Source organism: Hippoglossus stenolepis, chromosome 8, assembly GCF_022539355.2.
Source record: "Hippoglossus stenolepis isolate QCI-W04-F060 chromosome 8, HSTE1.2, whole genome shotgun sequence".
Lineage (NCBI taxonomy): Eukaryota > Metazoa > Chordata > Actinopteri > Pleuronectiformes > Pleuronectidae > Hippoglossus > Hippoglossus stenolepis.
The window spans coordinates 5,604,170-5,627,992 of NC_061490.1; the positions used below are offsets into that span (position 1 = coordinate 5,604,170).

The 23,823-nt window shown below is 41.2% G+C and overlaps 1 protein-coding gene across 7 annotated transcripts in view; it reads right to left on the minus strand.

The window, feature by feature from the left end:
- Positions 1–807: 807 nt before the first annotated feature.
- The window catches only part of LOC118114256 (trafficking kinesin-binding protein 1), a 47,201-nt gene continuing 24,185 nt past the window's right edge, over positions 808–23,823 (minus strand). For 4 of the 7 annotated variants that reach the window (XM_035164597.2, XM_035164599.2, XM_047341014.1 and 1 more), the window contains 14 exons: positions 17,535–17,611; positions 16,118–16,234; positions 15,818–15,918; positions 15,414–15,522; positions 14,967–15,045; positions 14,681–14,811; positions 14,001–14,075; positions 13,170–13,307; positions 12,853–12,929; positions 12,514–12,747; positions 11,823–12,151; positions 9,109–9,573; positions 7,150–7,252; positions 808–4,833 (listed from right to left, as the gene is read on the minus strand). In XM_035164597.2, coding sequence (XP_035020488.1) covers positions 3,801–4,833; positions 7,150–7,252; positions 9,109–9,573; positions 11,823–12,151; positions 12,514–12,747; positions 12,853–12,929; positions 13,170–13,307; positions 14,001–14,075; positions 14,681–14,811; positions 14,967–15,045; positions 15,414–15,522; positions 15,818–15,918; positions 16,118–16,234; positions 17,535–17,611 — 3,068 coding nt within the window. In that variant the 3' untranslated portion in view covers positions 808–3,800. Of the gene's footprint in view, positions 4,834–6,846; positions 6,989–7,149; positions 7,253–9,108; positions 9,574–11,822; positions 12,152–12,513; positions 12,748–12,852; positions 12,930–13,169; positions 13,308–14,000; positions 14,076–14,680; positions 14,812–14,966; positions 15,046–15,413; positions 15,523–15,817; positions 15,919–16,117; positions 16,235–17,534; positions 17,612–21,269; positions 23,175–23,823 lie in introns of those variants that run through there. The other 3 variants (XM_035164600.2, XM_035164596.2, XM_047341015.1) reach the window with 3 other exon arrangements.

The window sequence follows — 23,823 nt, forward strand, 5'->3', positions numbered from 1 at the left end:
AAATGTGGACTGATGAATATAAAAGCTCTGTTAGATGACTTTGCAGCTCTTTTCTGCTTTATGAATTCAAATATTAGTGTTCGTAAATCTTCTGAGATCTCATCTGTGCAAGGCAGGGCTCCCATCACGGACGCTTTTGTTGATGTCAGCGCTCTAGTCTCACGTATGGATAACAATACAGATTGCAGAATGAAGTCATAATTATGATTGTTTAGATGAAGCTCTGACCAAATTTCAAGACAAACAAATGTAAATCAATCCAAAGGGTTCACTCACACTTTCTCTATGTTCCATTCATTCAAAATCCTCTCTCTCTCCCTGCCTCTTCCAATCTACTGGCTGTTGGGTGTTACCATAATCCAATCAGATTTTGCTATGATCTCAATCAGCCACTCGTGTTGTTGCTGCCAATCTGTTCTCCTCTCTGTCGCAGTCAGCCGTCATTCCAGTGATTCGCTGTGACCCTCCTCCTCCACCAGGGGGTCTAAGCATCAAATGGATTAATAGAAAATTGGAGATATGGAAGCTACGTTAAAATCAATGGGAGAGAAAGTGAAGGAAGTTAAAGGTGGAGAGAAAATAAAAATCAGCCAAAATGAAGCCTGGTAAGTTACCATGAGTTAGACTTATTTACTTTAGTGTACATGAGGGCATACAAAAATGAGGTGGGTGACAGGAAAACCAAGGAACATATGATCAATATCCATGAACCAGACCTACAACATCAGTCAAACTTTCACATCATGTCAAAGCTGAATTAAAGTTGGAGAGTGAAATCATTATTCTGTGCGGAATGAGGCAAACAAGTCAGTGTTTATATATTTATTTTCTTGTTGACAGTACATCTGTTCTGTAGAATAGAACAATTCAGTCCCTGAAAAACAAGTCCGTGTTTATGCATTTATTTTCTTATTCTGTAGAATAGAACACTTCAGTCCCTGAACAGAAAGTATCTTTCCCTCTTTATTCAAAATAAACAACTCAATTTCTCTACAGTTACATAAAAACAATAGTTAGCATGGCTAAATGTGTTGCATACATTTACAATGTAAGCATAGATTCCCTCTCTGCTGATAATACAAACTAATAAAGAAAAATCAATATACTGTAGACAAAGACCAGCAGGATTACAGTTTGTAATAACTTACATTCAGATGATTCAAGTGACACACACAAACAGCACACACACTCGTCTGTCTTAGCACTATATCGTTGTTAAATACTGTAAATTGTTGTCTGATGTATTTTTCTCCCAAATATTTAGCTGTTATGGACATTTAACTGAATGTTTATCATGTTACAATAACAAAAAAATTGTCCAATCAAAAATGAGTCAAAATGTGACAGAGACAGTTGAAAATATAGATCAAAACAGATGTAACATACACAATAGATATTCAATAATATGTTTGCCTCTAACACTTCAAGTTTTTAATAAATATATTTTTCATTTGCGCTAATCTTGCATTGCAAGTTGAATCCCTTTATCGTTTAGGATTTGAACAGATCACTGCCAGCGTGAGCACCAGCCATTCGTCCTTTAATTCAGCCAGACAAGCAGCCAGTGGCCCAGTCCCAGTGTTTTTTTATATCTCCTTCCAAACAAGATTATAAAAAAAGTTTAGAAAATGTCTGATGGATGATCCTGAGGGTGGACACAGGAACTGGACCAAACATTTCCCCTCAGCAACAAAATTTGATAAAATCTCTGCTTCTTAAAACCATGCTTCAAGTCACTCTTCTTACAGTTACATTCAGACAAATACACGTCCGCTGATGCCTTGTAGTGCTCAACATTTCACCCATACACCTTACATTTGAGGTTGACAAAATTACTGCATGATTGCATACACCAGCAGTAATGAAATAAAGGGAATCTATGATGACAATCTGTTTTGCAAGCAAACAAGCTTGCAAATCCACATGTTGGGTGTAACTTTGGCATTGAGTTACAGTTCGGACTGCAGCAGAGTTTACGTCCTGATCTTTCAGATCCCATCAGCATTTTGCTCTATTGGCATGTTTGTGTCCATGTCCTGCCGTTCACATCCTCCTCAAACCTACACAGACTAGATACGTATATAAAGACAGGTGGGGTCCCAAAATGAGAAACAAAAAAGTTAAGTTTTATCAAGGTATCTGGAGAGCAGGACCTGATCTGTATTGCCGTTTGTGTGCTACATGTTTTTATGGTTTCTAAACGAATGGGGAAAAGCTTTGCCAAAACTCACTGGGAGAAAAAAAAGATGAAAATGATGTAATCAAACATAAATGACAAGTGTGCAGCTCCCTCAGCAAGTTTAGAAGCCTTAAATTAATAAGCACGATTATCCTCATTCGCTTCCTTAACAGCACATCATCTAACAAAAGGCAAATATTAAAATTGATCAAATAAAACGGATGCAGACTCGTACTTTAATGAGATTAAGTATGTTAGCTCTTTTTAGGCACATAAGAACATTCAGTCACATTAAAGCCCCAATCGAGAGTTTTGTTTTTCCAAATTACATATCACATACTCACAAAGAGAGAAAAAATGAGTTGCTGGTAGAAATGAATCTCTAATGCAACTGTATGTGATTTTATAATTTTCATTTAACTTCAATGTAATACAATGGAGACACAAAAATGGCTTCAAAATACCATAGCGGCACGAATATAAGATGAAAAATGTTTTTAGGAGATTTTCGGACTTATCTTTGGTTGATGTTGAGACAAGTCTCTCAGCTTGTTTCATAGACTGATGACGTTTTTATAAAGGCCAGATTAAAAAAACTGAAAAAGCCCAAAATCAAAAAAACATCACGATTGTTGTTTGTACTTTTTGTGTGTTATAGGGTTATAATAAACAATCTTATATTCGGTCATTACAGTAAATTTAAAATTCATGTTGCCGCCTTTATTCCAAAAGGGGACTCATTAAGGTTAAGGAGGGAAAAGAGCTTTTTTGTATTTTCACCAGATTGGGCCTTTAATATGATACTATATATATATATATATATATATATATAAATATATATATATATATGACAGTATATTGCATTAACAATATACAAGTACAAAGACCACCGGAAGGCAACATACTGCATCATCATTATCCTGACATTATGAGTATAACACAGTGCAACAGTTTCAGCCACTACTGGTTCATTCACCACCATTTCACTGTTTATGTTGATCACAGACCGTAAATAAAGATGGACGATACATCTCCACTTCCTCCCACTATCCAGAAATGAAGATAAAATATCACAAATACAAACACTGCCATTTAGCACATTTGGAGGCGGACACTGCGCAGTAGCGATGGGGCCAGAGTAGTGCGAGACAAGTTCAATCATGATATTTTACTCCATTTTTATAGCATGAAATAACCAATTAAAACAAAAATTACCAGAATGAACACTTGATCAAACATCAGTGTGATAAGAACTACCTAAAATCACAGACTTTGACTTTTAGTTCATGTCCCAATCCACTAACATGGAGGAGTCAGCCAGCAGCCAGCGACCAGGTGGCGATCGGGACACTTTGGCTTCACTTTTGGGGAGTAGTCATGTCGTACATCTTTATATACAGTCTATGGTTTGACTCAATCAGTTGTAATGTGATCTGGTTAGCAATGACGACGTTGTTAAGTTGAGTGTGTGAGGGAACTGTGGTTCATCATCTTGTTTGCTCCATAGCTGAAGGATGTCTGTGTAGTGATGGATGATATTTGGTTTGTGTGCGTGTAGTCATGTAGTGAACGTGATAGTTTGTGTGTAGTAATATGTGTAATTACACTGAATATTGCCTATTTATGTCACAGTTTCATCATCACTGTGTTGGTCATTGCTTGTCGGCCTGCTGTGTCTCTGTATTATTGTCTGTGGTGTGACTGTCTCCAGTGCATGTAGTGTCTGTGGTATGTGTATGGGCTTTGAGGCCAGAGTGTGATTTGTTAGTTTTTTGCCCGTTTCTTGTGTGTGTCGTGTACTTGGGGTTTGCATTGTGTGTGGTATAAGTATCTCTGTGTTGGGGGGACCTCCTGGGTCCTTCATAGCCATACTGGCCCCCACCATGGCAGGATAGCTACGATTCCTCCTCAGTCCTGCGTTCAGTCCTGGGAGCCCCCCACCCAGAGCACTGTTCCCCAGGCCAGTGGAGCCAAAGGGAGCTATAAGAGGATTTCCAGATGAGGCTGCAGCTGTGAGGGTGCGGAAACTTTTCAGTTTGTCCACAAGGCATAGGTTCAGCATCTCTGTTTGGCTGTCGTCATCTGCCTGGCCCCCTCGCTCCCTCTCCATCTCCGCCAGAACTTCCCTCAGAATGGTACGAGCTGGTTTAGAGGCGAGGAAGGTGTCATAGAATGGATGGTCATCAGTGGAAGGACTGAACAGAAAAACCGGGCAAGTGGTGGTGGAGGCAGCAGATTTGGAGCGAGGGGAGTTGGGTGGGGTGGAGGGCTGGAGGAGAAGGGTCTCTGGGCGTTTCCCCATCTGTCTGACATCAGCCTCCCCTGGTGCATCCGTGCACCGCTGCACCGGCGCTCTTCCATCGGGTGTCGAAGCTCCACTGGAAACCAATCCTCTGTCCCAGCTCCGGGGGTTATACACCGATGCAGAGATCCCATGCTCCAGCAGGAGGTGCACCAGGCCAAGAGAGGTGCTGGTGGTCTTGGTGGAGTCCCTAAGGTTGGTGGAGGACTCAGCCAAGGAGAGAGACAGGGAGAGGCGCCGTGGGGTGCAGCAGGGAGTGTAGGAGGGTGTAGATGGGGCAGAGAAGGGTATAGGAGAAGAGGAGGAAGTAGGGGTGCTGCCACGAGTGCTGCTGTAACAAGATATAGCTGGGCTGAAGATGGAGGAGTGACGACAGAGAAGGGGGTGATGGAGGGATGAAGGAGGGAAGAGGAAATGTGAAAGAGAGGAAGAGAAAAGGAGGAAGGGGGCGTTGGGTGCAAAGAAAATGAAAAACAATGTGGGAGCAGGGACAGACACAGATACACATGAATTATTAAGTGTTGGCTTTCAGCAACAGTCATGAAAACATACGAGGAACAATTTACAAATAACACTCACATTACCACTATGACATTTTTCTGTGTGAAGATTAGTTTAGTCCTTATTTAATTCTATAGTGCAGCCAAATACCACACTGAGTTATTTGTTACTGAGAACCACATTAGACAAGTTTAAGCAACACTGTAACTTTTACTGAGCAACAGCGCCCTCTGCAGCCACACGTGGTGACTAATTCTGTTAGATCTGAGTCCAAACTGTTCGGCTTTGTTTTTCTCTACATGAAAACTAATTTATATCATATCAGTCTTTTGACCTGTGTATTCTCACTCACAGGACTGAAACACAACTGAACGGTGGATATTACCCATAATCCCTGGCTTCCTGAACTAGAGGAGCTGCTGCTGTAACAAATACTTGATATTTTACATTTCCTGGCTGAATATTGGACAAAAACGCTTGTTTTAATGACTTCTAAGTTTGTGTAACTGATCTACAGTTCAGCTTTACTCTTGCACATTGTTGTAAAGTTACAAGTTACATTGTGCAAAACCAGGCATTACAGAGGAGTGGGAATGAAAGTGGCACCTTTCTTCCTATTCCTCTCTGACCCTAAGTCAGTATAACGTCAAACAAATTTCAAATTCTGCTATTTTAAAATAGCAAAGTCAGTGTCCTCTTTAAATCACTTCTCAAAACCAGTGAATGTAGTAAATAAGGACTAATTCTCAAATGTTGTTGTTTTATATTGACATTGATATTGACATTTTATTTTGCACAGAACTTTGCATCTGTGTTTTAAAGGTGCCACACAAATAAGTTATTATTATTATCATTAGTAGTAGTAGAAGTAGTAGTATTTTAAAGACAAAAAAGTTGCTTTAACACATAGTAACTTTTTATTACATACTCTTGACATAGCTATAGGCTTAAAAGAAAGTAATCCCAAAGATCCACTTCCAGCTTTCAGAGCTTTCAACTTCATCTCATGGTTTTCATCCAGTCAGTGCAGCTCAGGTGTCATCACATGACCTTCACCTTGTCCTTGATATCAAGTTAGCCTTTGTCTGGTTTAAAGGTTTGTGAATAACCCTCATGATCTCTCTCCTGCCTTTTGTTTGTCTCCAATTGATGCCCTGACAGGCTTTGGACTAATGTTCACAAACTATAATCTCACACTTTTATGGATGTTGTGTTTTCCCACTGCTGTTGAAAAGGATGTCATACACTTCAGTCTTCTTCTCAACGTGGGGGGTCCAGTCTCGAAAGTGGCTATTTGCTTGTGTTTGGTGCTGAATCTCTGAAATAGTCCACCTAATGCCAGCCTGAGTTGACCCAGGGCAGAGATGCTGGAAGTCTGTCAGTGTTGGGGGTGCTGAGAGGCTGTTGTACAAGGCCTATTCCTTGTACAACATTTTAATTTGTGATTTTTAATTGGGAATTTTAAAACAGTTTAAAAACATTTTACAGTTTAAAACTTTAGCACTCCCCTCAGCACTCGCAGCATCCTTGACCGAGGGACTACAATCTGTCCCACACATTACCACGTGTTATTACCTGAGCAAATCCCCACATTAAAGTCATGTGATGACACCTGATCCAGCTCCTTTGCTGAATGAAGACCATTAAATATGCTTGAAAGTTCGAAGCGGACCTTTTCGCTTGGTTTGCAACAGATGCAGTTTGCAAAGGTCAAGAATGAACATCCACACTCAAACCCTGACTATTTGATCAGTGATGGTTAATATTAGATGTGTAGGTCCACACGTCTGTGACTATGCGTGTTAGAGCTTTGTTTTAAACACACCCACTATCTTTACTAATGCACTCCCATGCATTTCCTCACCCAGGAGCAATGTGTGCACTCAATGGGTCTGCTCTACTCCCGCCATGACAACCATGTGATACAACTCCACTTCGTCTTCCTCATCACATGACCTGCCAGGGCCAATCAGACAGTAGGGACATTAAAGCTTATGAGCCAGTTGCTGGGGCATCAAAAAAAAAGAAAAGGGGTGGGGGGTGTGTGAAAAATAGCTTGCTGCCATCGTGTGGTCAACGTAGTTCACTACACCTTCAAACATCAGTTGTACACACCAGGAGCAAAACAGTATAACAGAGTACAACAGTAATGAGATGTTTTTTTTACCTCTGGGACACTGAGGTCAGCTGATCAGACGGGTGGAGAATCCTGCAGGTGGTGAAGGTGTAGGTGGAGCTAGTGGTGGACATACACTTCCCTGGGAAATTAACTGCAGGCGAGGAGAAGGTGGGAAGGAGAGCACAGGGAAATGCTGTTAGTTTTTCGGATTGAAGGAAACCAAACAACACTGTGCACACAAAAAAGAGGAGGAAAAATAATCAGCCACAACATCAGCCCCAAGAAAAAAAGCACCAGCAGCTTAATTACTGATAAAGAAGCAGTGTTGAGGTGTGCACAGCTTGAACCTCTGAGTTTGTTGCTGATTCAATAAAAGAGAAGTTACCTGAAGATTTGAAGCTAAAGATACATTCATCAAATTCTCAGCATGAAAGAAATTTAGCAGAAGATTCACTTCCACTATTTGGCAGAATAGATACACATAAAAATTTGATTTACCATTTAACACAGAGAGGGACTTTTTTCAGAAAATCTGTCATCCTGTCATCTAACTGGTTTACTTTCATTTGTCATTTGTCAATACCTTGGAACTAAGTGTTAAATGATGTACAACATCTCCTTTTTGTGTCATCAACCATGTGTTAATGGTTTTGTTCTTTTTTTTTTATCTTTCTCTCTCTCATTCTTTCTTTGCTGCTTATTTATTGATTTAAACTGTTTTAAAAAAAACAAACAGAACTCTTTGTCAATGTGAAGTCAACTACACATGTAGGTTTCTGCTAGATGTTAATGTTGCTGATGTGTGGAGTGTATATTTACCTCCACCAAGGAGGTTATGTTTCAATCTGCATTTGTTTGTCTGTTAGTTAGCAAGATTACTGAAAAGCTACTGGATGGATTACCGGGAAACATGGTGGAAGGATGTGGTATGGGTCAGGGAAGAACCCAACAAATTTTGGTGTGAATCATTTTTAGTTATTGTTTCTCAAAAAAGAATTAATGGATCTTGATTCGGAAAAACTGGGAATGTTTAGGGGACTGGTATTTATGAGTGAGTGCAGATCAACAATAAAAATCCACATGCAGTGAATTGAAATTCATAAGGGGACTGTTGGGCCTTTGCGGGGGTATACGCTTCACTGAGTACCATTTTAGTTTAGATTTAAATTTAGCAAACAAAGAATACCATGTCATCCTAATTCTCTCTGGAGAAGAGAACCTACCAAATCACATGTATTGTAGAGAGTTAATTGTTTCCTTTCTGTTTGGGCCTTGTTTTAGACGAGCACAGCACAGTGTGAGCATGAAGGTGACCCCACACCAAAGCCACTAGGTCAAGTCTGGTATTAACCATGTGCTCATGTGACTTGGACAGCTGCACTTTTAACACCTGATACAGCCACATGCACATACACGAGCAAACACTGGAGCTCGGCCATGATATATCTGCATACGTGCACTTGTGAGTGGTCCACTGGTGTTTTAGTGTGAGTTCTAAATCGCTGAAGAAAATTATAAATCTTTGTCCCATCTTCTGATAGTGATTTCATAAAATGATGCCAGAACCTTAAAAAAGACTGTCTGCAGCAAGTCACCACTGAGAGAAGAGGTATTTTAAGAGAATCTTCAGGAATTGGCAAGATTCGGTTGATAGACTCAAAAATGAGTGTGATTTGTTGAAATAAAGCAACGTGTGGCAGAGAGAGAAAGTATGAAGGAAATAGGAGGATGTGAGTTGAAGTAAAATAAAGAAATAAAAAACAAGTACTCAGTTTTGATGGGTTCGATGGCTGCACACACACACACAGTCTGCCGGTGGGACGGGTGGGTGTTGGTGGGTGTACACATGAGCGTAATCGTGCAGGAAGGGATGGGAAAGTGAAATGTCCAATGAATGTCTTCCCTCACCCTCCCACCCTCCTCTTTATCCCCCCCTTCCCTTTATCCCCATGCTCCAGGCAATGGGGTGGGTGCAGTGCTGTGACCCCAGCTAAAAGGCTCCCTCACCAGGCATGCGATCCATTGTGGCAGGCTGTGAGGCCTGGAGGTCCTTGACCACGTGCCCGTTCATCATCTCAGAAGAAGAGGGGAAAGGAGAGGGGGAAGGGGAGAGGCTGGATAAGGAAAGGGGCATGGCTCCAACGAGTCCCGCTTCTTTCGCCCCACACATTTCTGGGTGCAATGTTTCTAATTGGCTATTGTCAGCATAGTTGCTATTTTTGTTGCAGCAGCTGGAGGGAGTAGAGGTAAAGCACGGCAGATCCAAAGGAGCGGCCCTTTCTTCTGACATGCCAAGAAAGGAGTCACACAGGACCTCGTCCTCCTCTGGTTGGTCCAGCTCCCACCTGTCTTCCTGTCCCTGCTCGTGTGCTAAAGTGCGGAAGCCCTTCGTGACCACACCAGGCCGATCGTCCAGCAGAGCGCCCATGTGGGGTTGAGCCAGCTGCTGCCATGCATGGAGTGTAGCGGAGCCTGGAACAAAACAGAGAGGGAATTGGGAAGTTATATAAATGTATGTTAAGCTGCTCTCAACCAAAAGTACAGCAAATCAAATTCACATGGTTGCACCTGAGCTGTAACTTAATTCGCTTTTTTCACCTTTTTAAAAACTTTTATACCATTTTGTCAATAAATACCACAAATGCCGTAATAGTAGATATTAGCAGAATTTCAACATCAAGTCTTTCAAAGTCTTTGTGATTTTAATTGCTAATCAGCAGTGTTTGGGTAAGATGAATAAATTCACCTTTAGATGTCAGGCTAAAAGCTTTCAATGTTTCTCTGCTTCAAGAAAAACTGTATTAAAACCACAGTGAGAGCAGTGTGTTCATGACAACAGTATAAAATATTACATCTTAATTTATGAATAAATATGTAGCTGTGAAAAACATTGCTATTCTTCTTTAAGTTGTTAAAGACTAAGATAATGACTTGCATACAGTGGAAGGGAGACTGCTATCATACACTGCTTCAGTGAACTTGATGTTTCCAACCTGAGTCGCATCAGTTTCCCTCGACCATGTCTCAGTTAACTGCATTAAACTTTTCATCTTGTAACAGTGTCATATGCGAAACATAGAAGATCACTACACTGTATTTTGTCATATTGACTTTTCAGTAAATGTCATTGCTATGTTTACAGTAAACATAAAGTTCAGCTGTTTACTGTATAAAAAACAGAAACATACACAGACAAGCTGATAGTACAGACACATGCACACACTGTGGTGATGACGTCATTCTACAGTATAAATACTGAAGTGTCTTTGCATTGAGTAAAGTGGTTTCAGTGGTTGTTGTTTCCTCATGTCATGCACACAGATTCTTCCAGAGATGTGAGTACAGCAACACAAAAGAAAGGAGAAAAGGGAAGATGAGAAAATTAGTATGGTTTTATTCAAGAAACAGTCACCCAAGAAAACAGACAAGTTGAGCAGAAAATGACATGAAAGTGTAAAGAAAAAGACAAACACAAAATGAATAACCAGAGAAGGTGAATAAAAGAAGAGTGAAAGGACAGTAAATACAGCAAAGTCAGGTATGATGAAGTCTGTGGATTGGTCTTGATACTGTACACTAACAGTACTAAAGTGTATTTTATACTTCTTTGATGTTGAATTTTAAGGGATAGTCAGAGTCGTCTGACAACAGCCAGAATGATTAGTTGTATAATAACTCAGAAGTTTTTATACTTCAAACTTACATTAATTATTTGTCTTGACAAATAAAACAGTGTTTAGACTATTTTCACAGTTTGAACACTAGGTGGTGCAACAAAACAGGACAAAAAACGTTTTCTCCCATTCGCAAGTGGACATGATTTTGAAAAAGTGATGAACACTTTAAAGGCCAAATATTGCATTTGTGCAATTAAGGAAAATATCTTCATCCGACAGCTAGTATAATAAGAAGTCAAACAAACCCAACAACCCAAAAAGTATGAAAATAAATAACTGTGGATAATAAAGGTCCTCTATAAAATTAAGGCACAAACAAAAAAACTAAAAATACATTAAGTGCCATTTGAAATATCACATACTGCGAATGTAGTGTAAAGTGCTCACCTTAACAACAGGAAACCCTGTTAACGTACATTCATTTTATGCAATGCACAACCCTCTATGGTGTGTTCTTTCATACCTGTTGAATTTGTAAAATGTGAGATTAACCCACTTAAATTTATTTACGATAAAAAACTTGTAAAATATAACTTTTTAACAAACTATACGTGTCAAACCAGCAGCACAGAGCAGGCTGTCTATCATTCTATAATTCAAACCAGCAGCGTGGTTGTGTATGCCTGAAGTAAAACGAGTGCTGGCGATTCAGACTGCCTCCCTGTTGCTCTAACGCCTCCAGCAGGCCTGTGACTAACGCCAGTGGGGCTCTGAGGGGAGACTGGGAGCTCGACATGCTGCTCAGCTCCAGCAAACTGGAGCTCTTACGCAGCGTTGTACGATCCTGAGTGGCACTCAGAAAGATTTTGGACTGACGGCCTTTATGAAAAATCACATATTGATTCTGTTGCTGCTTCTGAATGGCCCGATTTTGGTTGTGAGTTTGTGGTGGATGGATCTGTGTATAACTTTGAGGAGGAACACAATTTGAATTCTGTGCCATACTCTGGGTTTGATTCTTTTTGTCGTGCAAGGCTTTCTGACCATTGTCATTTGGATTCACTTTTTCACTACGGTTTCTGTGACTCTGAGAGGAATCATCACCTTCTAGCGGTTTTACGATCTGCAACTTCTCCGGCAGGTAGGATCTTGCCGTGAATGAGTATCCCGACCAGACACTTCCAATGGAGGGATGCGAGCACATGGACAGCAGGCTTTCAGTTGGGGACCCTGGGCCTCCGCTACTCTCCCCACCTCCTTTTTCATCCTCTTTGGACAGGTAGGCCAGCTTTCTCTCCCTCTCCGCATCTAAGAAACGTTTTTCTGAGAAGTAGTTGTCGCGGCGGAGGGACAGACGCCGCAGGGCCGCCTGCAGGTCCCTGCTGCCTGGGGTCCCTGGGGTGCCAGGGGGGCGCTTGTTCGAGTCCTCCAACCTGAAGCAGGAGAAAAATTGGAATTAAGTTTCAGTGAAAAGTTTTAAAAGTACTTTGTGCACCTGTTTTATTTTGTAAAACCCAGTAAACTTGTGTTGACAGACGATAAAAGGCTGGAGCTAACGGCTGAAATCTGAAACTTAGTTACTTGGTTTCAAGTAACTCTAGTCTATCCTAACATAAACCATAGAAACACATCAACAAACACCAAGGTTACCAACAAACACAGAAACAAATCAAAGTTCTGATGTAGTGAGTGGCTTCCCCTTGGTTACTTGAGACAAAACGGGAAATAAATTGTAAAAACGAAACAAACAAATCAAAAAAATCTAAAATGTGTTGCAGTGTCAAACTGTACGTACCCGTCATCTGGACCCTCCAGGATACTGCTTGTCCTGTTGTCCAGGATGATCCCACTTCCCGTCTCGCCACCGTAAATGGAGTTTGGTGTGCCCACCCTGCTGGAGCGGCCCGAGGTCAAGCACGACGTCCGATTGGATCCCGGGATGTTGTGCGGGGAGGGGGCTAGCGATGAACGCTGCTGACGCATTATGTTGAGGTTTTTCACTGTCTGGAACACACGCTTCGGTTGCAGTCTGGAGAGACATAGTGACATTAAATATCAAAACGATAGATGAAAGGCAGTCATTTTTAAGTTTAAGTTTGTTTAAAGTGAGGCAGGTTTTTAAAACTGGATTTACCTCTGCTCTTCTACGTCTGGATCATCCATCTGAAGTTCCTTCCTCATGGTGCCCTCGATTTCTGCTGCCAGAGAATCCTGGAGGAAGAAAGAAGTAAATTTACAATGACCCAAAATCCCACAGACAAGTTAATGAATAACAAAACTAGTATAGCTTACTATGGAACTCTAGTGAGAGTACTGGCTCATAGGTTTACTGTGTTAACCTTCTAATGACAAGACCAAAAACAACGCAGGGTTGCACAAATTTTAAGGAATGAAGCTTCCCTGATGCGACCTTCAGCCCCTCCTCCCGCCACCATCTGCTCCATCACTCACCATCGCGAACAATCCCAGAGAGTGGAACCGCCTCTGTGTGTTGAGCGGTAGATTTTTATTCCTCAGGTTCTTCAGTTCCTCCTGAGCTTCGTGGAGCATCTCCATACACTCTGCATACTTATCTTGTAACTCCTGCAGCTGAAGGAGGGAAACGCAGGAGATAGTGACGTCTTGGTGTTACAACAAGCTCAAGTATTGTTCATATAAGCTGCTTTCAGAAATGCACTGTACTCCTGAAATTATCTGGAGGGGCTGTATGTGAGAAGGCGACATTTGAGTTTGTCTTGTTAGCCCCGAAGGAAAAACCTTGGATAATGTCAGAGTGAGCCCATGTGAGAATACAGCAGGGGGGGGGGATTCACCGTGAGCGAGTGGGCACATTGATGACATTTAAAAAAACGTGTCAGATGCAATACTGAAAGAAAAAAAAATGAAAAAGCTGTGTCATACACGCAATAGAGGGAGACAAGATGTCAACTTAGAAAGACAATAACATGGGAGAGCGTTTGGTGATATGAGCCGATGCTGGTGTCAATGCACTGCCTCCTGCATGCTGCGCCATCTGTCACGCTCCAGAGATTCCTGAGTTGTTAGATCCCAGAATCCCCTGCTGTGTTCTACTGTACATATGCGAAAAGCAAACACCAGAGAAAGTCCGGACCCCACTGTAGGGACATTCTCCAGAGTTCATGTCTGAAAACGTCTGAACCGAACCCCAGAAATGCAGTGTTATTGTTGAAGGTCAAAAATGTGTCCAATCTGGATTAGCGCGTGTTGGTGGAGGCTGCCACACGAATGAAGTCAGAGTCAGCAGGTTGCAGTTTGCCTTACCTCAGCAGTGAGTTGTCGCTGGGCATCTTTGGCTGCTCCCAAGTGCAGAGTCAGCTCCTCGTTCTCCACAGCATACTGTACATACAGCCACAAAAGAAACAGCTATGAAAAATACTGAAGCTTAAATATACAGTCTCATGCATAAATGAGACACATTTAGAATTACTAATGCTACATATTCCCCTCTTCCTAACAGTAGATATGTAACTTCATCAGTACATTTATCTAATCTAATAATTCCAGAAATCTCTGTCTGTATGTGCCCTACACATCTCGTGGCTTCACACTTGGCATGTGTGTTGTTAAAGGCCCATGGAAGTACAGTGTGGCTCACATGTGAAAACGTTCAATATTAATTAACTTTGAATTAAGAGGGCTCAACGCTCTGTAGCAGTGGTGGAACTCATCAAGGATTCTCCAGGTCGTGTTCTGTGTACTGAGTAGAGCTTCACCGGACTTAAAATAAACAGGGGAACAGCTCTCTGCAGCAGCGGTGGCACAGCTTCAGGCCTCTGTGGATTGAGTCCAGCAGCAGGTCTTTACTCAATCACTGCAGGTCACTTTTACAGTTTCAGAAAGAAAGCTGCACCCAGCATCACCACAGGCCAAACACACAGGCAGGTTTAGAACAGCCACTGCACTAGTATCAACAATATAAGAGATGTCGGGGGTTTTCATACCAGCTTGGCCTTCTTCTGGAGGTCTACTATCTGGGAGAGGAGGTGTGTGATCTCCTCCTGCTGTCTGGAGGCGTCTTCAGACTTCCTGGCCAGATCTTCGGCCAGAGAGGAAATCTGCAGGTTGGCATCACCTGGGAGTGAGAGCAGATGACTCAGTGAAACGGAGAACCTGCCAATACAGCTGCATCTTTACTGCCTCACTGCCTCAGAGAGAGCGGGGGAGTGATTCACACCACTGAAGAGTCCACAGTGACCAGTGTACAGCTGCTGTGAGTCAAATACTCACGTAGTTCTTTGACACAGTCATTGACAAGTTGTTGCTCCTTCTCCTCGTAGGAGATGGTTTCTGTCTCCAAATGATTGGCCTGCAGAGAAGAATAAACACATTACTGATCAATACCACACACTGTGGACATTATCAGTCAGTCAGTAACTTCTCCTAAACCAACCACAAATGCTAAATGTTAAACTTTCTAATTAAAACAAACACATTGAGATTATATTTATTTAGTATACATTCAAAGTTTGTCTTCCTAATTTAAAATGTGACGGATCAGATTATGATGCTCATTATTCTTGGTTTGGTGTTCCACTTCTACAGAGAATTTTTGCAAACAATATTTCTGTTCGATTGTACGTTGATAAGTAAAAAATATACTAACAAATATATTAACATAGGTTTATAATGAGAAAACAGTCAACAATTTATAGAAATCATCAAATGTTTTTGTACCTCAGATCGCAACGATTTGTTTTCCTCCTCCAGATCTTTGAGTTTCTTCTGCAGGGAGTCCAGGGGGAAAAATGTTGGAGTAGGAACAGTGGTTTCAGTGGGATGCACACTGGAAACACACACACACACACACACACACACACACACACACACACACACACACACACACACACACACACACACACACTTGAGAGTTGAGCTGTATTTGTATTGGTTTACTAGACGCCACAGTTACAATTTACACACTTGATTTTTACACAGTTTATCAAAGCTTGAAATGTTTTTACGTGTTTGTTTGCATTAGATTTGAAGACAGTTGTGTAACCTTGTTGCATAATATTCTATCCAGGAGGAGAGAGGAGGAAATGTGATGTAAGCTGAGGATGTAAGGAGACATGACGTACGGTGTGGAGGTGGTGGACTCTCCCTCGCTCTCCTCGGCAGCGCTGGCATAGAACTGTAACAGCTCATCTTTCATGGACAGGTCGTGACGCAGCTGAGACACCTGTGTGTGGAAAAACGTCGATAGAGATATAAGAGATGGTTACAGTGCTAATGCTATACAGCGCAATGTTGTTTCAATGTTTCTATAAAATGCCTGATATATTCATATACGTAAAGACATTGTCCAAACACTACACTGTGGCATTTGATCGATCACATACCGAGGCAAACATGAACACACAAACACTGTCACTGTGTACCTCCTCTCGTATGTGCTCTACTTGCTCCTCCAGCAGCTCGTTTCTCTCACTGAGGGCTTTGTTTTTCTTCAGCAGCGACTGTCCGATACGTGCAGCTAACTCCAGGTCACGCTCTTTCTGCACACAGTCAATGTTAAAACAGAAGAATTATGACCTTGAGTATTAGGGCCACTCAAAGCAGAAAAAAAGTCTGAGATTTCAAGAATAAATTCATAATATTGTGAGAAAAAAGTCATGTTAAAATAAGTTCATAACATTAAGGGAATAAATTCACAATTTGAAGATAATAAAAGAAGAATATTACGAGACTAAATTCACAATATCAAGAGATAATAATTTTAGGCTGCGTGTCACATTAGAGGCGGAATATCATCAAATCTGCCCTTTGTCTGCATTGAAATAAGGAATGTCGAGCATCTTGTTAAGTTATACTTTGGTGTAGGTTTCACAAATAACAATAAGTATCAGGACTTTGAAAAGACTGAGCAACAAACTATTTAGAAGAAAGACCCACACAGACTTAAAGGAAAGCACCTCTTCTGTTGAGGAGGAAATGTTTGGGAGTAGTAAGAAGTGAAACTCCGGCGAGCACGAGTTCTCCTTGATCCCTTTTTTTTCCCTTTTTCCCGCCGAAACATTGACTTTTTTTCCACTAAAATGATGTCTTTATATATATTACTACATTATTCTCATAATATTACGACTTTATTCTCACAATATTATGATTTTATTCTTAGAATATTGAGACTTTATTCTGTCTTCACACAAACAATTGGAGCTTTCAAGAATAAAGTCGTACTATTCTCAGGATAAAAATGCAATTTAATGAAGGCAGTGGTGTTCGTCCTCTTGGAATAAATGTATGTGAAGGACGTGCAACAGTAAAACAGAAGCAAGTGTAAAATGGAGGGATAAGGAGGAAGGAAGAATTACACAACAGTGAAACAACAAAATGTCCAAACTTCACTCAACAAGGACGATCATTAGGAAAAATTAACCCTAAACCATACTTGGAAATTCATAGGAAGTGAACTGTTCACACTAATGAAGATAAGTACAATTAGCTCTTGCATAGTGAAAACATTTGTCTGGTCTGTGTGTTGATGGTAACAAACCATGTAAAGTCAACAGATGAATTCCATGGTTCATTCAATAATGGCATTGATCTAACTTTACAGCTTTAATTTATGAGGAAGCAACTTCCTGCTGCTCCTTAGTCTGAGGTTCACTGAGCAGCCGATTTGAATCAGTCACATTTGAATATCAGCTGCTGGTGATGTCATTCTATCAAACTTCCTTCATCATGAACCTCATAAAACAACCTGTGTTCAGACCACATTATTACATCACAGTGCATCTGCCTAAACCATAATCCTTTATGTTTTTCTACTTTTGATTTCACTGGACATGATCTTACCTCTTCCAGCAGTCGAGTGACAGCGTCAATGTCGCTGTAGGTCTTCGTCATCTGGCCCACTCTGTCAGCACACAACACTGCACAGACACAGAGACAAAGAAAAGTCTTTATGAGTCAGACAGGACGGCATGGTGGTGCAGGGGTTAGCACTGTTCACCTCACAGCGGCTTGGCCGGGCATTCTCTCGGCCCTGTGTCTGCATGGCTTTCACCGGGTATTCCGGCTTCCTACACCAGTTGACCTACTAATTACCGTCGATAGTGAGGCATATTTCGGTAGCCTAATAAGCAGTGCCAACGCTGCCCATAAGGACAGCAAGGCCTTGCTCAACAAGGCAAGAGGGGCTAACAGTCGACTCCAGAACATCTGGAAGTCCAGTCCTGTACAGCACCAACACAAAGATTAGACTATAAACCGCAATGTTGAGTGTGTACTCTTATGTCTCTGAGTGTGTGGAGAGTGGTACAGAAAGTCATGAACAAAGTCAATGTGATCTAATGGCCAAAGAAAATATCCAATGAGGACCTGCAAAAGAGGACAGACTGTAGGAGCATGTCCCTAGATATCAAGATGCAGGGATCAGATGGCTCGGTCATGTCCAGAGGATGTCCACTGATAGGATCCCTAAAGCTGAGATGGACTCCAAGTGGCAAGAGAAGGAGGGGCAGGCCAGAGACAGGCAGAGAACTACAGAGATGGGTCTGTCATAGGGCTTGACCTAGAGTGGGGTTAGGTCAATTGTAGACTCTAAATTGTCCATAGGTGAGAGTGTGAATGGTTGTTAGTTTCTATATGTTGGCCGTGGGAAAATGGCACTGAGCTGTCCAGGGTGCATCCTGCCCCAATGACAGATCTGCCCCCCACAACCCTCAAAGGATAAAAAAGATGACTGTGTGCACTCAGTGAGAAAGCATGACAGTACACCATGTATTAAATGTGTTACTGTATAAAATGTACAGTATTCCAGGCACAGGCCAGTTGCATAGGAGCAGCTTCACTTCTTCTACAGTATTCGACACTGTGATTGCATGTCTCATGTCGAAATCAGTCAGTCAACTTTCTACACGTTTTCTATAATAGGTGAGAATATGTTGCTAAATGTGTTTAATTTGTTCCTTTTGTGGGCTACAAAATTGAGTATTGAGTTATTGTTGAAAATCTATTTTCTATCTACACCTGCAGTATCTAAAATATGATGCAGAGCAGGAAATTGACTGATATTTGACCGAACGCCTAGTTTCAAACAAACACTGGGGTGTTTCTAATATTTACTCCACTCCACCTTCACTGATAAAAATGAGGTCGACTGCAGTCAATGTTGTCAACTGATAACCCAACTCTATTTTACATTTATTGATGTGTGTAGGGCCACACCCCAGCGCTGCTGTTCCTGCTACATCAGAACAAGTTCATTGTGAGCTGCTCAAAATTAACTTTCAGTCCAGAGGTCAAAATTCAAACAGGATCTCAGTAACATCACATTATGATACATCACTTCACCATAATGTGGTCATTGGTTCATTAGAATTTTTTTTGAGTAAAAAGTTTACAGAGTCACATTCACACAGGGGTAAATAAGAAGGTGTAGGATGTTTTTATTTCATGATCTTTATGTGTCATATGTTATGTGCCAGGAGTCTCAGTGAGATGCCATTACAACACATAACAATTTGACTATTTCAGTTTTCAGTTTTCACTGAATTAAAATGTAGTCTGGTTTAGAAGAGAGGAAATGTCATGCTGCTAACTACGAGGCCTCAGAATGCAAAATAGAGCTGCCGAATTCAAATAAAGCTTATTATCAGATCCTCACTCATCACAGGAAGTGCATGGCTGCTAAAAACAAAGACACAAGACCTCGGCTGCCTGTGCTTTAGTTAAGAACATTCCACATCATTATCATCCATTATTAAAAAACACACACTTTTCAAACCAAAAGGGGAAAAGGCGTTCATGCTACTGAGCAGTTTCAGAGGCATTTAACTCTATGGTTTCCAACGTGGTTCAGGATTTTGTTGTCATTAAGTTGAACAGAGGTGAGTAAAGTTTGAGTGATTTGAGCTACATGGTAACAACAACATGATAACACATGTTAACAATGCTCAAACTCCTTATAGAAATAAAGTTTTTTATTATTGTAATTATTATCATTACTATCCTGCTGCTATTTATGTACAGCATATTATGTGTACAAGCTTGATAAGGTTTGCTGGTATACTGGCTTAAATAGCAGTTTTCATAGTCTAAGAACTTTGATCAGACCTAAGCGTTTATTTCTCAAAAACTTTTATCTTGCTATCGGGCCTAAAATGAGATTGTATACTTGATAGCACAAGGTACAGCCTGGTATCCTGTCATACTTTGCGTCTGTGAGTTTGCTTTCTATTGAAAAACATGCTGATTTATTTCACCCCACCCTATTCAGTCTATTACGGTAGGTGATTCATAAAAACACACAAAAAAGGGATTAATAAAAGTACATATATATATATATATATATATATGCACACATGGTAAGCAGGCTAACTTCCATCAGCACAATCTAGTGATAGTATACAGTTTGAGAGGGAGGCAGCACTGTGGAATCACAGACAAGGTTGAATAGAATATGATAACTGGGTTCTGGGATCTCTGCCAGACAGCAACTCAACAACACCAAGAATAAAACAGAAGAATTTCCTGGTCTTTTAGTGAGAGCCGAGATTAATTTCTTTAATGATTTACTTTATCAGGCGGTGAAGGAAACACACCAGCAATAAGTGTTGTAGGAGGAGGTGTAACCTAATGCTGGAAGATGATCAGGATGTTTTCTTAGTTTTATATTGAGAGCAGGTAACTTTAGACAGAAGCTCCCTCTCCTTCTTAGTCACATGGAGGACAAGATGATAAAAATGTTCGTCTTTGAATCATGGTCACAACAGTTATCACCTGCCTCAGAGCTTGAAAAAGAGAGTTTTTAATTAAAATGCAATTAAACCTCAATGTGAATCCATTAGCAGACTCATTTCTGTCAGTCTGCTTCGCAGCAGGGGGGCTAAGTGAACCAGAGGTCTGGATATAACAGACAACCTAACAGTCTAATAATCCTGACTGCTACTGGGCAACAGACAACACACAGGTTCAAAGGCAACCGTCACCAACACTGGACTGAAAGGAAAATGACACCTTGTTAGGTCTAAACCTCTCCCCAACAACATCTGTGGAATTGAGTACTGCTTCTTTATTGGACCTGGGTTGAATTCATCTTGATTGCCACTATAAAACAGGTTTATTCCACAGTAAGTGGAGACAAGAGTCTCATGCATTGCTCCAAATACTCAAATACAGAACACAGAGTAACCAGTCATGGTCGTGATAAAAGCTCATTTTAGCTGTTTATTTCAGTGAATCAAATGACAGCAGTCATCCATTACCTGCAAGACAATATGTCAGGTGTATTTCTCTAATATCTTAAGGCCAAACCGATATTTGAACACATCAGACCCTGAGTCAAATGAACCACACTGTGCTGAGACCAGATCCAACACAAACATGAAGGACTGCACCTGCAGGATAAAGCCACAGGAGACATGATACTCTTCAAACTGTTTATCCAATAATCCCTTTCAGTTTTCAGAACGCTTCAAAACAAATGATTTAAGAATGATGAGAGGTCAGATACACTGTGCAGGACTAGAACCAAGAAAATGATGTGCACATCAGAGATGTTGCCCAGAATCAAAGATGACCATCTACCTTCACACAGAACTTGTTGCTCTTCATCCATCTCCTCTTCCTCCTCCTGCTCTGTACTTCCACAACTGGGAAGACAGACATACTCCTCTTCCTGTTCCACATTCTCCTCTTCCTCATCCTGCTCTGTACTCCCACGACTGGGCAGACAACCATAATCCTCATCCTCCTGGTAGGAATTGTCCAGGTCGTCCTCAGCAGATGTGAGCAGTGCCATCCCTCGCTCTGGCCCGACGGCTAACCAGTAAACCACAAAACCTGCCGGTGCAAAGCCATGGCTCCTACCTGTGCTGTGTCCACCTAAGGGTGTTTGTTTTTATATCTTAAAATCAATAGCTACTGTGGGTGTGCCTAGATTTGAAAGTACATGACTATCTAGCTTGTTTGAATGTGGAGATAAAGTGTGGATAGTGTATGTAATGTGTTTCTTTTTCTGTTGTGTCTGCTGCGTATGTTTCTTAAAGTGTGTGTATCATTTGTCCCCTGTGGTAGCTCTGTGACCAGATAAATCCCCCGACTCCTCCCCTTCTTCTCTGTGACTGGTCAGTGAATGGCCTGCTCTACTTAACCACAGACAGGGGGGGGGGTGAACGAACACATACACTGGAAGCTTTTCATAAACACTTAAAAAGTCACAAAAAATAGGTTAAATGGATTTAACCCAACAGAAAAAAAAATCTGTAATACTTCTCTTTATACCTGTAATCCTCAACTGATCATCCCTTTCAGCCTTGTCTGTCTAACAGGGTTGAAATGGTTCAGACGTGCACCAACACAAGCTGCTAAGTGACACACCTGTTACTCAGGTGAGTAAGTCCATAGAGAAGAAAGTCCTTCATGTGTCACCCCCCTCCAGAGAAAATACCTTGGTACAATCTGTTCAGCCTCTATGGTGACAGGGCAGAGCAAACAACAATAGACATGTGCACCTGTTTCCAGGGTGGGGCCAAACACTGTCAAACCTTCACAGGTGAAAGGATAGTAGACACGTACAGTATTTAAGTAGTGGTTATGGTAATTGTTGGTTGTTTGTTGTGTTTTTTAGACGTTGTTAACATCTTAGTTTCTACTATACTTTAGTTAGAAACAAAAACTTATGGTTGAGAATAGAGAGACACTATGAATTATATTGCATTCATAACTTGTTTATTTCTGCAAATACTCATTTATTTATTTAGTTTTGTTTATTTTTACATACAAATTCAATTTGACACATGTCCAATTGAGCTGAAGACCTTTTTGCTGCGATCCTACATAAATTCATACTGGCCACATTCAAGCAGTCAAACCTTCTGCCCATTAGTCACTGCTCAACTGTTATAATTACTGCAATTAGTGTTGAAAACTGATGCCAGCTCAGTACTGTCCTGCATGCTTGAGTAACTCCACTCAATGGTTGTATGGACGCAACAAAAGAGTCCCGGACAAAAAAAACCTCGGTGCTTCAGAGCAGTGTTTCCCAACTCCCATTGCTTTTCTGGTCACATTCACTCTTTGCACTCCACTTGTTTTTTTTCCCCCATTTTATACAACCTCAGTCTTTTCACCTCACTGGCCTATCAAATTTCTATTGACATACTTATGTAGTTCGTGGTTTTGAAATAAAAACATCTCTCAACTTGTATCCCTGCCGTCTCCTCACTGTTTCCTTTGACTCAACGACTGCAGCAGCATGACAAACAAAGCAGCAATAGACATTGACCTTCTATCCTCCAATGATATGTTTGACAACTCAAGATATAAGGGGACAATATTACACATTTAAACCTATATAGACTTGGAAACAAACACATATCAGGTTTGCAGTGCAAAAAACAACATCCAAACTTAAATGCTGAAGCAAAAGTCCATGTTTTGGGTCCCAGCTTTATTCTTTTTCCTGCAACCATCCCTCCACCCTGTCACCATCCCTCCACCCTGTCACCATCCCTCCACCCTGTCACATCCGCACTGAAAGAATAGTCTGCCTTGTTTCCCAGCCCCAGACCTCTGTCCTGGTGACCCTCTACCCAACCAGCCATTTGTTTTGAAGGTTTTCCAAAAGTGCCAGAGAATATTTGGCATTCCGCTATTGACAAGAGTGGCTACGAGCAGCATGCAAATCACTGGGCTAAATATAAGCACAACCTACTTCCACATCAGAAAAAAGCCAACCAGGCAGCTGCTTTCTATTTCTGCCTCTACACTCCACGAGAGGCTGTATCAGAGATCCTTCACACCCCTCTTCATTTTGTGTTTGATCAGTTTGGCATCAAGCACAGAAAAACCTGTCGTCAGTGTCTAGCAGGACACACTTATCTCTAAAACAGTCCAATTACCAACAGACTGGAAATCAAACCTGAACTGGCAACCAGGGCTGAATAACATTGCAGATGTTGTAGCTGCACAGCTTCACACTGAGGAGGTGCTGAGCCGTCTCAAACGATTATGTAACTCTTTCTACTGAGCATGCCTGATAATAAGGTTCACATAACAACTCAAAGATCACACTGTTTTTCTCCATCCACCAGACCTTCACATTAAAATCAAAATTCAACCAAATGAAAATCAATTATTG